A 17,120-nucleotide genomic window follows, 5' to 3' on the forward strand; every position below is an offset into this window, starting at 1 on the left:
ATCTGCATTTCTTATGGAGTAATTTTTACTTTTATTTTCAGTGCTATGTACATAGTAAGTACTCAGGAAATAACTTCTTTGAATGATCAACTTTTTAGCTTAATTGAAGTTAACCTGACAGTGGAAGGGATGTTCTGCTTTCGTTTTGGTTCTCATTGGAAACCTCAGATTTTTGAAAGAAAAATAGCTTTCTTTGCTCTAGCCTCTCACTAAAGACTAGAAGTCTTTAATTTGTAGAGGCTGAAATGATTTCTAACAGTTGCTAATAGAATATGCCCTGGGCCATGGGAGGTCAAAAGAAGAGTCCCCAGCTTGACACACGAAACAGTGACCAAATAAACATAGAGTCAGGCCATTCTGAGGTAGTGGCACAAGGGGTCTGAGTTATGTTGGTTATTTTACAAAGATGACATTTCATTTCCCAAGTGTACATGATGGTGAACGAATAGATTTTGTACTTAATTCATTAATCAAGTGAGATACATTGTCACATGATTGCAAACCATATAGCACTATATAAATGCAGGCTATTAGTAGTAGTGGTAATTGTATGAAATTAAAAAATAGCCACTCTAGGTCATTTCAGATATTCCTTCTATGACATTGTTTCTATTTGGATTTCCTTACCAATTCCTTACATTACAGCACAAAACATTTTAATCTAATTTTTGTGTTCAGATTATCAGAAATTTCAAGATGAGATTAATGATTTGGATTAAAAATAATAGATATTTTTAGTGGAGATGGATCTTGGCCTTGGGCTGGTATCAGTATTTGTTATTAAGTACCTGATGTGTGCCAGGAGTTATAATGATGTCATGGAGAGAGTATCACCTTGGCCCCCTGATTTTAAGTCCTGGCCCCAACATGTCATGTTATTTTGCAGAGTGATCCATTTGTTATTGCCTCTAGCAGAACAACTCACATGTATCACGACCATTTATCCATTTATTTTAGTGTTTTTAGAGATTAATATGAGAACACGGAAACCATCCTTGATCTTTGGAGGGGCCATTGGTTTACTTGTTTTTGGTTTGTACCAGGTTTTCATCCTGGTAAAGGAGCTCTGAAATGTGATCTCCCTTCTTCCCTCCTTTCCTCCAGTGATGCTGATCAGCACCTGGTCTCTGGGCTCTTTTGTAGGAGGATGTTTCTAGGGCCCTGAGATGAGAAATCACTTGGCAAGGGTCAGCATAGCTACTGTGTGAACAAGGGAGGAGTTGGCTTCTGACTTGGGGTCATTCTACCCCTTAACACGCCATGCCTTTCATTTAGTTTGTGAGAAAATAAAATTTCAATCTAAATGTTTAAGTAAGTGAGTCAACAAGTAATGTTAACAGTGAATATATATCTGAAACTTTGTTTAGATTTAGAGTCATTGGTGAGTTCTTGATTTTATGGGATTAAGTAATCAAAAGGGATATTTGAGAGTATAAAATAAAAATCTAGTAATTTTTGAGTATGAGAAGAAGGAATATAAATAAGTCTCATGGAACTTGTAAAGTTCGTATTAGATGAGTATTAGAAAGTATTGAGTTAAAAAGCAACTTTAAACTTTATACTGTTTTAAAAATCTGTGCCTTGTCTTGTGTGCAGAGCCAACGTACCGCTATGAATTCCATGCTAATCGGTGGTTTGAACCTAGTGTCACCGGAATTGAAAGTGGGGCAGCCAGCTTCTCCATCTTCAGACTTGTATGCCTATGGCTGTCTTTTGTTGTGGGTATGTCATTTCTTATTGAAATCTTGACTGATGCCAATTTTTTATATGTGAAGATTTAGCAGTCACCAAGAAGATGCTTTATTTTAAAAGCCAATTTTTCTTCCAAGCTTGTTCTGCTATAAACTCCCTTCTCCTGTAGGTAGAACACCCTGGAGTTTCTGCTGGAAAATGAGTTTTTTATAAGTAACCCTATAGTTTTCTATTTCTTCATCCCCTGCCTTATCCCTTCCTCTCTTCCTCTTATCTCCCTCATCATTGTATGTGGTATCATTTGACCTTTCCTTTCACAGAGTAGTCACTACACATGGAGAGTTGCCCTGATTGTGTTCAGTCTGTGATCAGAATTGAGGGAATTGTTTGGCCAATTCCCTCACTTCCTGTGAAGACACCGATCTTGCCTTTCTGCCAGGGCTTTCTGGAGTCAGTCACCTTTACGATTCAGCTGCCCTGACTTAAGCCTATTTTTGTTAAGTGGGAGGCATGTAAAAGTAATTCTCAGTTTTTACCTCTTTGCAGTTAAAAATAGCTTTTATTGATTTCTTTTTGTTTTAACTTCCTTCTGCTTTTCTCATCTTCCCTCCTAAAGAGCCATCACTTATGACAAATAATTTTTTTTTGAAAGAAAGAAAAAGAGAAAAAAATTAAACAAAACTGATCAATGCATTGGAAAACTCTTGATGTTATATGAAGAATTACGCTCCTGAAGAAAAGTGTCATACATGTAGGAGGGAGGAACCAGAAATATATAAAATGAAGACCAGTATATTTATTATTTAAATATGGATGATCTGAATTTTAAATGGAATTTAGTATGAAAACTGAAAGTGTGAGCCGTCATTCTGGAAGTGTGACATAATGTAAACTGAGAATTGGAAATGGACATTGATTCTAATCTTTTTTTAGTTGTTTGTGCCACTTCCTTAAGGGTTCTATAAATTCAACTAACATTTTCTCGGTTGATAGAAAAATGACCCAAGAAGCCTGTGTAATGTGTAATGTTGACATTAGCCGGGTATCTCTTAGAGGGCCAGGCTGGATTTCACACAGTATGGTCACAGCTCGCAGTGAGGTGTAACTCATGTGGGGAGCAGTTTCCAGGCTTAAACACTTGATTGGTCATTAGAATGCCTAATAATTTATTTTGAAAGGGGAAGAAGTAACTGGTTGTGGTTATTAATCTTGCTCAGCTGGCATCTCAGGTTACCTGGGCTTTCCCTGGCTTTTACAGTGACCTTGGTTTGTGTGTGGTTTAAACAGATGATGTTGTTTATTTGTTTGTAAATTTAAAATATAAATTATTACTATTTGTTACTGTTTATTTGTTTCTTTTTGGTCTTTTCTTTCCTTTGAATGAAATTTGTGTTTTTTCTTAAATCTTGACTGTATTTTATCCTTAGAAATTGCTTCAAATCAGTAATAGGTCATTTGATTCTGGAGAAATATGTATATTTGCTATAATAGTCTGGTTTGGTGAAGGAGGTGAAGTGCTTTGTTTGGGATCAGAAGAAGGGAAAGAGTGACATTTAAAAAATATTAATGTTATATTCTCTAATACATTGCCAACCATCACCTACTGGAGTATTTCTTCCACCAATTCTTCCCTTCCTTTTTTTTTTGAAGGGTTAAAGTCTTCATAGTAGAAAAAACTGGATTGTCCCATACATAGGCATCTTAAACTCCGCATGTCTAAATCATAACTCATTCATGTCTTCCCCAACCTTTCCACCTTCCATATTGTTATCAAGTGTCCACTATATTCTCAGTTAGCCTAGGTGTTATCCTTGACTCCTCAGTCTGTTGGCAAGTCTCCTTATTTCTACTTAATAACTAATAATGGTAGCTCTGTTTGTAATGTCGCACTTGCTTTGTCAGACGTGGAGCAAAGCACTTTACACCTATTGTCTCATTTGATCCTTACAGCAATCCTGGGAGATTGATGCTGTGGTTACTCCCATTTTACAGAGGAGGAAACTGAGGCAAACAAGTGAAGTGACTTGCCCAGAATCACACAGCTAGTAAATGTCTGAGGCTGGATTTGAATTCAGGTCTTCCTAACTCTAGGCTTGGCACTCTGTTCATTCTGTCAGCTGGCCATCTGTCTTGTACAAGCTCCTGCTTTAGGCCTTCATCACCTCATGCCTGGAATCCTGCAGTAGCCCGCTTGGGGCCTCTGCCTGTCTCTGAGGTCCAATCCTCCCTCCACTCAGCTGCCAAATGAATCTTCCTAAAGTGCAGAGGTGACCATGTCACCACTCCTTAAATTTTTGGTAGATGGCGGGTTTATATAAAAGGAGAGTCTCCTGTAGGACTGTGGTGATGTTAATACAGAACAGTTTCTCCAAATGCTTGCAGACACCTGCCCGCTAAATGACTGCCTCCTTTTATGCCTCCATGTATATTGACACCTGGTCTATGAAGTGAGTCTAGAGACAGCTCCATTGCGACTTGTCTTGGTAGTGGGTTAGAGCGATCTGAGGACGGGCAAGCCTTGCTCTGGTCACCCTGGGTGGGGTGCTGGGGCACATGTCTGCATGTTGTCTTTATCATGCCTTCCTCAGTGGGCATCTATTGCTCAAACTGAAACTGTTTGTCAGTACCCACATCTGGGGGATGCAGCCATTCATTTAAGAAATGCTTGTTAGAGACAGTATTCTGAGAGCTGAGTCAGCATTCCTTCTTTGAGCCCCTTGGTCTGATTAATGTGTCCATCACAGATTTTCCCCTTGGGTCCATTTTCTAATCAGTGTTTGATTCTGAGACATGGTGGTACTTGTTTATCAATTTAGTTCTTTTTTCTCTTGGCTTCTGCCCCTTGGGTTACTTGCTGCTCCTCCGCTGAAAGGAGGAGTTGGTTTCTGTGATTTGATGAAATGTAATAGGAATGTTCCAGAGAGGCTGTTCCAGAGAGGAATGTTCCAGTTCATTTAACTGGTGCTTCCAGAAGAAGAGATTAGAGAAAACAGCCTGTGAAAGACTTGCACTTTGTTAGGGATTAGGATGTTACAAACCTGCCACTTTTCCTTTGGATATTCTTAAGTGAATAAAGATATAGTTTCTTTAAAAAGAACATTACTGAAAACATGCCAGCAGGTTGGCCAAACCAAGATACAGCTTCCAAAAGAATTTTTTCCATTCCCAACAGAGAGTGAACATATGTGAGTGTGCACTGTGCTTATGAGGCTTAGTGCTTGCTTTTCATTTGTCTAGAAAGTGTCACACCTACGTATTGATAGATTTCCTGAACCCTATAAATTAAACCCAGATCTTGGTTTACGTGCTAGATAGCTATGTTCTCATCAGCTACTTATTACTGCTGTTGTTTTGAATGTACTTCAGAAAACTGAATTCTGGCATTTTATACTTTTATACTTTTCCTGCCACAGTTCTGTCTCTAGAGAGGGAAGGAAATAAAGGCTGAATAATGTGAAACATTCTTTAACTTTAAGTTCAGGATATTGTGTTAATGATGTTAAAAGAAATATCTGCTCAGTTAAGGATCTATGACTTTTATTAGTATACAGGAATAGAGAGTACCCTTATAGGTGCAGATATAGTTAGCCTCAGGACCTGATGTTAGTTTTCGTTATTGGGAATGACTTAACTTTATTGCTGTACCATGGTAGCTCTTTCCATTTACCTTGTGTGTAGACATAGGAAGCTGACTACTTATTGACACATATAAGAGTTGAAAAATGGATCTTTTTTACCACCTCTTTACCCATGTCTGATTGTGATCCCCCATCATGGTATGGAGTTACCTCATATTATCCAAAGGCTGTGCCAGTGGAGTGCAAACTGTGACAGGTTCTATCATGATAGAAAAGTTTTGAGTTGAGTCCTGGGAACAGACTTTGTTTTCTATTCATTAGCAACAGGCTGGGCTCTTGGTGGTTAATTCTTTAGCCATGGCAACCTCTGAAAGCATGGAAAATGCCAAATGTTCCTCATTCCTGTGTGGCGCCTTTTCCTTCTGATGTCTTGGGGACATCAGGAAGCTAGAGGAGGCTGCCCACCTAGTGTATCCTTGGCTTGTGGCTGGCCCACCTCCTTTTCACTCAGATGTGTTCCTGTGGTGGCCTTTATCTCAATTCTCCTAAGTTCCATGTTTATTAAACCTCCTCATGCCCATCATAAACTTTCACATGGGCTTCTTTTCCTTTTAAAAGCATTTTTATTGAGATTTTCTGTATCTTGCATCATCATAGCATCCCAAGGGATCCCTGCTCCCCTAATCCTCCTTCCCCTGCTCGCGCCCCACCCAGAAGGTAGAAGACAGTCTCTGCTTCAGAGGCACTCACAGTCTTAGGACACTGAGTGGAGTCCTTAAGTCTTTCAGACTTGGTTCTTCTTTTTAGTATCATTCTTATAGATTATTTTTTAGCTTTTGCTGTCCTTATTCTACATCAGTTCGCACAACTGTTTTCCAAGTTTCAAATCATCCTTTTTAAAATTTCTTATAACACAATAATATCCCATTACATTTACACACTGTAATTTGTTCAGATATTGCCCCATGGATGAGGACTCTGTTAGTGTCTAGTGCTTTGCTAAATTAAAGGAGCTTCTTTAAGTACTTTTGTGCATGTGAATCTTTTTTCTCTTTCTTTGATCTCTTTGTGGGGGTGTAGGCTTAGTTGTGGTATTACTAGGTCCCAAGGCATGGACATTGAGCACTTTTGGGGGCAGAGGTCCAGAAAGCTTTCCGGAAGAGCTAGACTAGTTCACAGCCACACTAACAGTGGTGACTGGACCTCTTTGGTTCATAGCCTCCCTATACCCCTTGCTCTTTGCCATCCTCCTTTATTGTCCTCTTTGATAATCTGAGGGATAGGAGGTGGAACCTCAGAGTTGTTTTAATATGTATTTCTTGAATTATTAATGATTTGGAGTGCCTTTTCATAGGATTTTTTAGGATCCACTACCTTGTATTTTTTTCTTTAAAAATTGCCTCTATAGTCTTTGACCATTTATTATTTGGGAAATGGACTCCTGTTCATAAATATTTTTATCAGTTTCTTATATAAGGTGGATGTTAGACTTTCATCAGAGAAATTTGCTGTAAAATTTTTTTTGGGAAGACCAAAAGATTTTAAAATCCTTTTTATGTAGCTTTAGAATATAGCAAATGATTTTTGAGGGTGGAAGATATTTATCTCTATATTTTTATCGGGCTAATAAAATGTTTGTAGTTCATAAATATATTGGATAAAAAACCTACAAAGCTGTGTTAGATGTTGGGAAGAAGTCACACTGAGAGAATTACGTGGGATTATCCAGAGTTGTCGTTAACAGTTTTCCAGAAATAATGGGGCTAAGTATTTGTGACAGTTGGTGAAACTAACTGGGTACAAGCTAATCATTTTTAGCACAGATTTGTTTGGGGGGAAGAAGGAAAAAGTTAAAAACTTATTTCTTCTTTATTTTGAACTTATGATGCAGCTGTTATCCAAGAGTCACTATGTTCCTCTAAGTAATCTCTTTGTTCTTTTGCAATCTAGAAGCAAAGGTGATAAAAGCTTGTAGCTGTCCATAATGACTTTTTACTTCCTAAAGTTTAAAATGAATTTTTATTTGTTTATTTTTACAGCTTTGTGTTCAGAATCAAGAATTTGAATTAAATGAGGATGGAATTCCTGAAGTAGATGGACTTCATCTGGTATGTGAACTTCTCATATTTGACTGATAGGGAACATGTAAATTAATTTTTATACCAGTGCTCATATTTAAAATCTGTTAAATGTATGACCAAAAAAGACCCATCATTTTTCAGCTTCTGAATTTGGAAAGGGAGATGACTTTTTCAGTTATATATTGATCATTTTGACCTTTTGCTGCTTTTTAATTTTGTATGCCTTGGATTAGTCATCCAAGAAGGGAAGTTTTTCTTTTTTTTTTTTTCCTTTTTTATTATTATTATTTTTTAATGTTTAACAATCACTGCCATACAATTGAGATTTTATCCCCCCCACACCTACCCCCCACTACCCCCCTTCCTTCTCACGACTGCATACAATTCTGTATAGGTTCTACATATACTTTCCTATTGAGTATATTTTCACTATAGTCATGCTATGTAGTCAGACTAAAATAAATGAAAGAAATCATATAACAAATCAGAACATGATACACAAACACATACACATACACAAACATGATCTGCTACATTTTGCGAATGACTTCCATATTTCTTTCTCTGAGTGTCGAAGGCATTTTGCCTTGAGAACCACCATTGGGATTTTTTTTTTATAAGAAGTTCTTGCGTTATTACAAAATTCCAAGTCTACCAGAAAAAACTCTCGCACACTGTGGTCGTTGCTGTGCACAAAGTTCTCCTGGTTCTGCTCCTTTCACTCAGCATCAGGTCATATAAGTCCTTCCAGGCCTCTCTGAAGTCTTCTTGTTCCTCATTTCTTATGGCACAATAGTACTCCATTACATTCATATACCATAATTTATTCAGCCATTCCCCAATTGATGGACATCCCCTTGACTTCCAGTTTTTGACAACTACAAAGAGTGCTGCTATAAATATTTTTGTACATGTGGGACCCTTTCCCATTTTTATGATCTCTTGGGGATACAGTCCTAGTAGCGATATTGCTGGGTCAAAGGGTATGCACATTTTTGTAGCCCTTTGGGCATAGTTCCAAATTGCTCTCCAGAATGGTTGGATGCGCTCGCAGCTCCACCAACAATGAATTAGTGTTCCAGCTCTCCCACATTCTCTCCAGCATTTATCATTTTCTTGTTCTGTCATGTTTGCCAATCTTAGAGGTGTGATGTGGTACCTCAGAGTTGTTTTGATTTGCATCTCTCTAATCAATAGTGATTTAGAGCATTTTTTCTTATGATTATAGATATCTTTAATTTCTTCCTCTGAAAATTGCCTGTTCATATCCTTTGACCATTTATCAATTGGGGAATGACTTGTATGATTATACATTTGAGTCAGTTCTCTATATATTCTAGAAATGAGGCCTTTATCCCCGAGCTTAGCTGTAAAAATTCTTTCCCAATTTACTACATCCCTCCGGATTTTGGTTACATTGGGTTTGGTTGTGCAAAAACTTCTCAATTTAATGTAATCAAAGTTATCCATTTTGCATTTCATAATGCTTTCTATCTCTCCTTTAGTAAAAAATTCTTGAAGGGAAGTTTTTCTAAGACTCTTAGGTGACAAATGGGGCTCAAGTAAACAGACCAGAATATTCTTTCTTTTAAAAAAATAAACATATTTTAAAAAAATGTTTTCAACATTCACTTTTATAAGATTTTGAGTTTCAAATTTTTTCTTCCTCCCTCTTTCCCTGTCTCCCCTACCCCCTCCCCAAGATGGCAGGCGATCTGATATAGGCTATATATGTACAAACATATATATTTTTTTGTTGTTCCTAAAGGACTATTCTTTTTTTTCTTATTAAACACATTTTCACATTAGTCATGTTGCACAGAAGAATTAAAATGAATGGGAGAAACCATGAGAAAAAACAAACCAAAACAAATCATAACACAAGAGAAAATAATTTGCTTGATTCTGCATTCTGAGTCCATAGTTCTTTCTCTGGATGTGGATGGCATTTTGCCTCGAGTTCTTTGGGAATGTTTTAGGCCCTTGCATTGCTATGAAGCGCTAAGTCTATCGGAAACAGTCCTCGCACGCTGTGGCTGTTACTGTGTACAGTGTTCTCCTGGTTCTGCTCATTTCACTCAGCATCAGTTCATGTAAGTCTTTCCAGATTTTTCTCAAGTTTGCCTGTTCGTCATTTCCTACAGCACAATAGTATTCCATTACATTCACATACCACAACTTGTTCAGCCATTCCCCAGTTGATGGGCATCCCCTCAATTTCCAGTTCTTGGACACCACAAAGAAAACTGCTATAAATATTTTTGTACATGTGGGACCCTTTCCCATTTGGCCTGGCCCATCCGTGAGCGCTGAATATCCCTCTAGTTATTTAAATTCTTATTTCTTTAAGGATCATTTTATAATTGTATCTGTACAGCTGTTGAGTATGTTCTAGTAGATTGATTGCTAGATCAATCTTTTGTAATTAGTTTGTTTGGGTCCTCTCTGGATTTAATTTTTTTAATATAAGGAAAAGTAGAGAAAAACCAATGTTTAGTTAAGGGATATCCTAAGAACTTTGTTTTATCATTCAAACTTTTTTTAAACCTTCCATCAGGCTTTCTGTCTTGTGAATCATTTCTCTACGTGAGTGGAGCTACAGAGGTTTTGAAGTTTTGGAATAGGTCTTGGCATAAAAGATTTCGATTTGTGTTGGAAGAGTGCTACTACATTTAACAAGACCTCTTGATTCTGTGTTTTGTCTCTTCTCCTTTGTTCTTCTTCATCCCAACACATCTGTGTCTTCACTGCTGCGCCAACATTCTCACCCCAAGTTACTTTTCCTCTTTTCTGCCCTGGCCTTCCTCCTGCTGCTGCAAGGACCCCTCCTTGACAAGTGCTGCCTTCTGCAGGAGGCCCATTTCCCCATTTCCCCATCTCCTTCCATCACCTTCCATCACCTTCCTTCTGTCTCTTGGGCACATAGTTCACTGTTGCCTCCCTTTCTGGACTTTCCATTTCCGCTGGGCAGAGGCTCTTGTCTGCCAGCAGGCTGTGGTGTCAGAGGATTGGGGTCAGATCTTGTGTCTCAGTTACTTAACTTCCCTCAGTGGAATGATGATATTGGACTCTGAGGTGAATTGCGCTATTTGGATCCACATTTCTTTGCCTGACATTCATGTCCCCTCATATTCTGACTCCTTGTTCTCTGGTGCTTTTCAGTCAGTTCTATTCAGCTAACATTTATTAAGCGAGAATTGCCTGTCAGTCACTGCATTAAGCTCTGGGTCATAAAGACAAAAAGGAATCATACCCTGCTTCCAAGGAGTTCATATTGTCTTGAGGGAAAGTAACACATGTACAGTTAAATCAGTAAAGATTACATATAAAATAACACAAAGTCATTTAGAGGAGGAGTATTAACAGGGAAGATTTGAAAAGGCCTTGAACATGATTGGGAAGAGGAGGCTTGGACGAGAGAAGGCCAACTTCCATGGCTCCAAGCCTAAGGTGGTTCTGGGGTAAAGTCCAAACGTTTGGTAGCCATCATCCAATGGCTGAAGAGTGGCATGGAGCCGCAGCCATCTGCTTATAGTCGAAGACTGGGATGGGCCCAGCAGAGCAGGTCTGATAATGTAGGTTTAATGAGGTTCTTTACATTTTCAAAGAATGAATCCCCAAAAGGCTGTATGATAATAAAGAGGTGGAAAAGTCAGGTCTGGAAGGGAAGGGTGGCAGACAGCCCATGGAATCCTCTGGCATCTGCTCAGTGTTGAAGTCTGAAGGAAGGACCCAGGCAGATTGGGTGGGACCCCTGTGGGGTTATAGGAGAATGAGAATGCTGATGAAGCTTTACCATGGGAAAGAGCATTATTGAGAAAAAAAAAAAAAGGCCTGTGAATTAGAAGTGAACTTCCTGGGAGATCATGTCTGAATTTTATAGTGGACTTGGTCTTTGAGTTTCTTCAATACCAACAACATTCCACATTCCTGGAGTGCAAGGGAAGAAAGCAGTTGGGAGGCAGCTGCTTAGAACTGAAGATGATCGTGATGGGAACATCAGGATGCCAGGTGGTTGAGGCACATCCTGTGATGGCAGAGAGAACATTGTTGACTTTTTTAGACTCCAGGTAACATTTTAGCTGGGAGACAGTTAGGTGGTTCAGTGGATAGAGAGCTGGCCCTGGAGTCAAGAAGTCCCTGAGTTCAAATCCAGCCTCAGTCATTTACTCGCTGAGTGACCCTGGACAAGTCATTTAACCCTGTTTGCCTAATCTACTGGAGAAGGAAATGGCAAATCAGTCTAGTATCTTTGCCAAGAAAACCCCATAGGGGACCATGAAGAATTGGATTCAACTGGACAACAAAATTTTGCTAACGTTATGTAGCATAGGTGTGCCTATCCCCAGCTGTCCCCAATCAGGATTACATGCAGAAAATCATAGAATTTTAGAGATGAAAGGGACCTTAGATGGAAAGATCCTTATCAAGATGATTATTGCCATTTTATTTTCTTCAGTTGCTCAGAACACTTAGAAGTAAAGAAAGAGTCACTAATTTGATCAGAAATTTCTGAATTAAAATCCCCAAATAAAAGGCAGTTGATTTTGCCCCTCCCATTATTGGTCTAGAGAAAAGCACTTTATTAAAGAACTTTATTTCTCCATGGCGAATTTTTCTCAAAATTAATTTCAGTATTTTTTCAATTAATAAGCATTTATTTTCTCTCCCTCTCATTCTTCCACCAAGTCCTTCCTCCCCATCGAAGGAAAAACAACCCCTTTCCTAGAAACATGTACAGTTAGGCAAAGAAGATCCCCTGTTGACCACTGAAAAAAATGTGTCTGATTTTGTTTTGAGGCCTCTCTGTCAAGAGGGTAGGCAGGATGCTTCATTGTCAGTCTTCTGGAATCATAGTTTGTTACTTCAGTGGTTGAGGCTAAAAGTAGTTAAAATTGTTGTTATTTATAATATTATTGTATAAAATGTCTTGGTTCTGCTCATTTCACTTAGCATCATTTCATATGGCTCTCTCTAACTGTTTGAAACTGTCTGTTTTATAATTTCTTATGATGAAATAGTGTTCCACTACATTCACATATTATAGTTTGGTCATTTCCAGTAGTCTGTGAGGCTCTTAGTGTTCACATGTTGTAGAGAGTACATTAAGTACATTGTTAAAAGAGGTTGATGACATCAGGTCCCAGGTTGGTAGCAAGGTGAATGAAACCAGAACGAGGGATGGATTTAGGAGAATATGGAGGGGTTCAGGGCCAGAGATCTTAGGTGGAGAGAAGTTTGTTTTTGTTTTTTTTAAAGTAATGGTGCCATTTAAGCTATGCCCAGAGTGGATGACTGAAGTAGAGCAGAGCTAAATATTCAAGGAGTTGAGTAAGTGCAGGCAATGAGGTCAAGTATAACAGTCATTACCACAGAGAGTCAGGATTCCATGCGTTGGGAGATAGGATAGAGAAGGGAAATCTTTGAAGAAGGTGGGTAATACTAAGAACATAGAGCTTAACATAATTGGAGTGAACGAGATGAAATTTATTGTCCAGCTTCAGTTAGAGCTATTTTTTCTTCATTCACTTCACCAACTTTGCAAGCGATTGTGCCAGGCTCTGAGATTACAGAGGTGCAGAGACTGCAAGGGAGAGGACAAAGATGAAGTGGAAGAAACCTGTTCACTTTTGTTTCTAGGACCAACCCTTGTCATCATCCACGGCAGTAGAACCACCAGATCTGACCTCCGAACAGAGCAGGCACACACATGACATCTGTCTTGGAGGAGACATGATTTTGAAGACATTGAAGGATTAATTTCCAACGTTGCTTTTCTCCTTTTTGATACCCAGCGATTAGGAAGAAAGCACCATAGACTTTGGCCAGTAGAAAGCATTTGAGAGCGCATCAGTAAGATATGCATATGTCTGTCTCTAAAGTTGTGGAGGATTATCTTCCTCTACACTTGAGGAAAACATGAGAAAGGGACAGTCAGGCTTGTGCAGAGTTTTGTACTGCAGAACCTGTCTTCATTGACCTGTACTTGACTGAAAGGTTCAAAGAATGCACAATTCTGTTGCTTGATTATTTAAGATAAAAAAACCTAGCTTTTCAAAGTTTTCCCTTTTCTGTCCTGTCTTCCAATGCATGTCCACCTGCCTCTTTTTGTGTTAGTGACTCTAACACCTGACCTTATTTTCTGCACTTACTCAAATCCTTGAATATTTAGCCCTGCTCTACTTCAGCCACACAGGGCATAGAGTAGACCTTACCATTACTAAAACTATTATCTTTCTCAGATTATTTTTAAAAAAGCATTTGTAAAATGGAGCCTTAGAGATTCCTTGATAGATGCAAATACAGAGGTAAGTTTATTCAGTGATGCTTTTTGGTATCAAAGAAAGGCATGACATGGAGTTTCTTCTGCTCTCCTTTGTGGAAGGTGTGTTGATTGCATCAAATTCAACCTCCCTAGATAGACACAAGACCACACAAGAGAGATTGACATCACAGTTGACCCAGGAAAAGCCAGTCAGAAAATGTCTGTTGTAGTTGGATGGGCAGGTAGTCCATTGTATTGGTCCGCCTGTTCCATCTTAAACAGACGCTGAAGGTGGATAATGAGATGGGCCCTACATTGAAGAAGGAGAAGAGAATGGGGTGGGTGACATTTGGGCACTTGCATGGCAGGAAGAGGCTGACTTGGAATGAGAGACAATGATAGGAAGTATTTGAATGCTAGACTGTCCAGTTCCTTGAAAGGTTTGCTATTATTTGTTTGTTTAAAGGAGGGAAGAGTGTGTGTGTGTGTGTGTGTGTGTGTGTGTGTGTGTGTGTGTGTAGAGGGGTGAGAGTTGGGGTGGGGAGATGAGAAGGGGACCTGATCTGAAATTTCGCTTTGTTCCCTGATCTCTCTCCCTTTTAAGATATTTGACTTTATTTTGGACCAAGAATGTACTCGATGAATGTGCCTGTGGCGTTAGTGTAAATAACACCTTCAGTTTTGTGTTTCATTAAGATATTTAGGGGGAAAGTCGGTTATCCCTCAGGATTAAAGGGTTTAAAGCTCCTTGCTTGGAGTCAGTCCTCCTTTATTTATTATTCTGTTTTGTCTTCAGGATGATGACGTCAAGACCCTGCTGTCCAGTTTAATCTACTGTAGAAACTCAATGACCGCTGAGCAGGTCCTGAATGCTGAATGTTTCTTACTGCCTAAGATAACATTGATTGCATACCCAGAAAAAGATTCTGAATGTGAAGAGAAGGAAAAGCTTGAGGAGGAGAACTTGGATATATATAACGAAAAGGCCCGAAACACTGAAGACAGTTTTGACCAGTAAAACAGTTTTTCCTTTTGCTTATCAGATTTTACTTTTTTTCATTTGTTTAGTTTGAATTAAAGGAACTAAAAGGTTAACAATTATACCTATATAATTCTGGAAGGGTCCAGAACAAGTTGTCCCATTTTTTCATGTATTCAAATATAAAAATAAAAGGTGTTTGGATAAGCAGAACATTGTTTTGTATGATTTGGAAATTTTCTTGAATTTGAATTATTAGACAGATTTTAAATTACGTTACTACTTTTGGAAATTGAATAAACAAATTAAGAAATTGCAGCCATTGAAAGGGAGTTGCATTTCTTTTTTATCATCAGTATATTTTTAAGAATTTTGCCAATATCGTTACAAAAGAGAGCATTTTTTTAGATTCAAATTAATTTCTTTTTTTTTTGGTATTCATATCTTCAGTATTTTTTTTTTCAGTATTTTTTTAAACAAACTTTGAGTTCCAAATTCTCTTTTTCCCCTCCCTCTCCCTTTCCTGAGATGGTAAGCAGTTTGATATAGGTTGTACATATGAAATCATGCAAAAAGTTTTTCCATCCTAGTCATGTTGTGAAAGAAAACACAGACCTCCCCCCAAAAAACACCATGAAAAAAGTGAAGAATGGTATTCTTTGATCTGCATTTGTATTTCATCAGTTCTTTGTCTGGAGGTAGATGGCATTTTTCATCATAAATCCTTCAGAATCATTTCGGATCACTGCTAAGTTATTCACAGCTGATCATCACATTGTATTGCTGCTACTGTTATGATGTTCTCCTGGTTCTGCTCACTTCATTGCATCAGTTCATGTAAGTCTTTCCCAGTTTTCCTGAAATCATCCTGCTTGGCATTTCTCATTACACAGTAGTGTTCCATTACAATCGTATACCATAACTTGTTCGGCTAGTTCCCCAATTGATGCAAATAGGGTTGACTTTCCAGGGTGAACGTACCCTATCACAGCTTTTGAATTTCTCCCAAGTATTCTACTTTTCCCTTGGGTCAAGGCTAATGATAGATCACATTATATAGTGCTTTCCTTATCAAATTTAAAAGCATTACTACAGGGGCTAGGCAAGGAAGAGGAGGTGCTATCCCTCCTTCTTTGGCCTGTAGCTAGGTGTGTGGTTCAATCTCAAGGACCCTAGCCTCCATTAAGTGGGCTTCTTATACTTTTCTGCTCATTAATAGTGTCTTGGGGATGACTTTATGGCTTATGTCTAAGCCTCCCTCAAAAACAGGAAATAAAACCGGTACTTAATGTCCAGTAGGAATCAAGTGTGGGACAGGTAATTTATTCCTATACAAGAAATGCTAAACCTAAGACTTACATGTATGCACTAAGAACAGGATTCAATAAAATTACAAGGGATAATTAAACCTCTTCATCAACAGACACAGGGACAATGCTCATTTGCCCATTCACTGAATCGCTGGCTCTTCTGGCTGTAGGCTATTGGTAAGAGAGGGGCCTCCTCATCTACCCATTTGAATATAACCCTTCAGGGATGAATCTCTGGTCTTCCAGAAGGCAGGAAGCAGCCCCTCTGCCCCCCAAACCTTCACATAGTTGTCTTGAGGCAGGAAAGGTGAACATGCTTCGTGGTGGCACGAGTATCCCTCTTGACACATTGCACCCTGCAAGGTAAACTAGAAGCGTTTAATGAGCTCCTACTCTGTGCTAGGCTTGGGGATGCAAATACAAAAGTGAGACACTAGATCTCAATTGGTGCAAATAATGACTCCCCTAAAATATTCAAATGTGTACTATTCAAAGTTATGGAAAATAGGAATACAATGTTGCAGTACAGTGAAAATGTTAATAAGTCCTTTCAGTTGTGTACTACCCTTTGTGACTCCACTTGGGGTTTCCTTGGCAGAGATACTGTGGTGACTTGCCATTTCTTTCTCCAGTGCATTTTACAGATGAGGAACTGAGGCAGACAGGATTAAGTGACTTTCCTGAAGTCACATAACTATTAAGTATTTGAGGTCAGATTTGAACTTAGATCTTCCTGACTTCAGGCCCAGTGCTCTGTGTACTGTGGCACCACCTAGCAGCCCTTTGAAGGAAGATAGAGGTTCCCAAAGGTGGAAGAGAGGAGGGATAGTATAGCAGGCATGCAAAGTCGCCTTTGCAGACAGCAAAGTGGAACATAGAATGTGTTTTGATGTGAAGCAGGAAAGTAAAAGTCTGGGGTTTAAATATCAGAGGAGTTTGTTTTAACCTAAAGGTAATGGGGAGCCACAGGAGCTTTTTGAGCAGGGAAATAATGTGTTCACATCTGTGCTCTAGATAACCCTTTGAAAGATGGATGGAGAATGGATTATAGAGGAGAGAGACCAGATAGAAGGGCACTACTTAGGAGGCTATTGGAGATGTCTAAGCAAGAAGTGATGAAGGTCTGGATGAGGGTGATTGTGTCTGAGTGGAAAATGGTGGAGGACAAGAGTTGAGATGAAATTGACAAAAGCTGGTAATTGATTGAACATGGAG

At 38.8% G+C, this 17,120-nt stretch overlaps 1 protein-coding gene across 4 annotated transcripts in view; it reads left to right on the plus strand.

The window, feature by feature from the left end:
- STK31 (serine/threonine kinase 31) overlaps window positions 1-14,808 on the plus strand; it is a 73,410-nt gene extending 58,602 nt beyond the window's left edge. For 3 of the 4 annotated variants that reach the window (XM_072650940.1, XM_072650937.1, XM_072650938.1), the window contains exons 22-24: window positions 1,597-1,722; window positions 7,310-7,378; window positions 14,413-14,808. In XM_072650940.1, coding sequence (XP_072507041.1) covers window positions 1,597-1,722; window positions 7,310-7,378; window positions 14,413-14,634 — 417 coding nt within the window. In that variant the 3' untranslated portion in view covers window positions 14,635-14,808. Of the gene's footprint in view, window positions 1-1,596; window positions 1,723-7,309; window positions 7,379-12,991 lie in introns of all 4 variants that reach the window. The other variant, XM_072650939.1, reaches the window with a different exon arrangement.
- Window positions 14,809-17,120: the final 2,312 nt, after the last annotated feature.

This window comes from Notamacropus eugenii, chromosome 3, assembly GCF_028372415.1.
Source record: "Notamacropus eugenii isolate mMacEug1 chromosome 3, mMacEug1.pri_v2, whole genome shotgun sequence".
NCBI lineage: Eukaryota > Metazoa > Chordata > Mammalia > Diprotodontia > Macropodidae > Notamacropus > Notamacropus eugenii.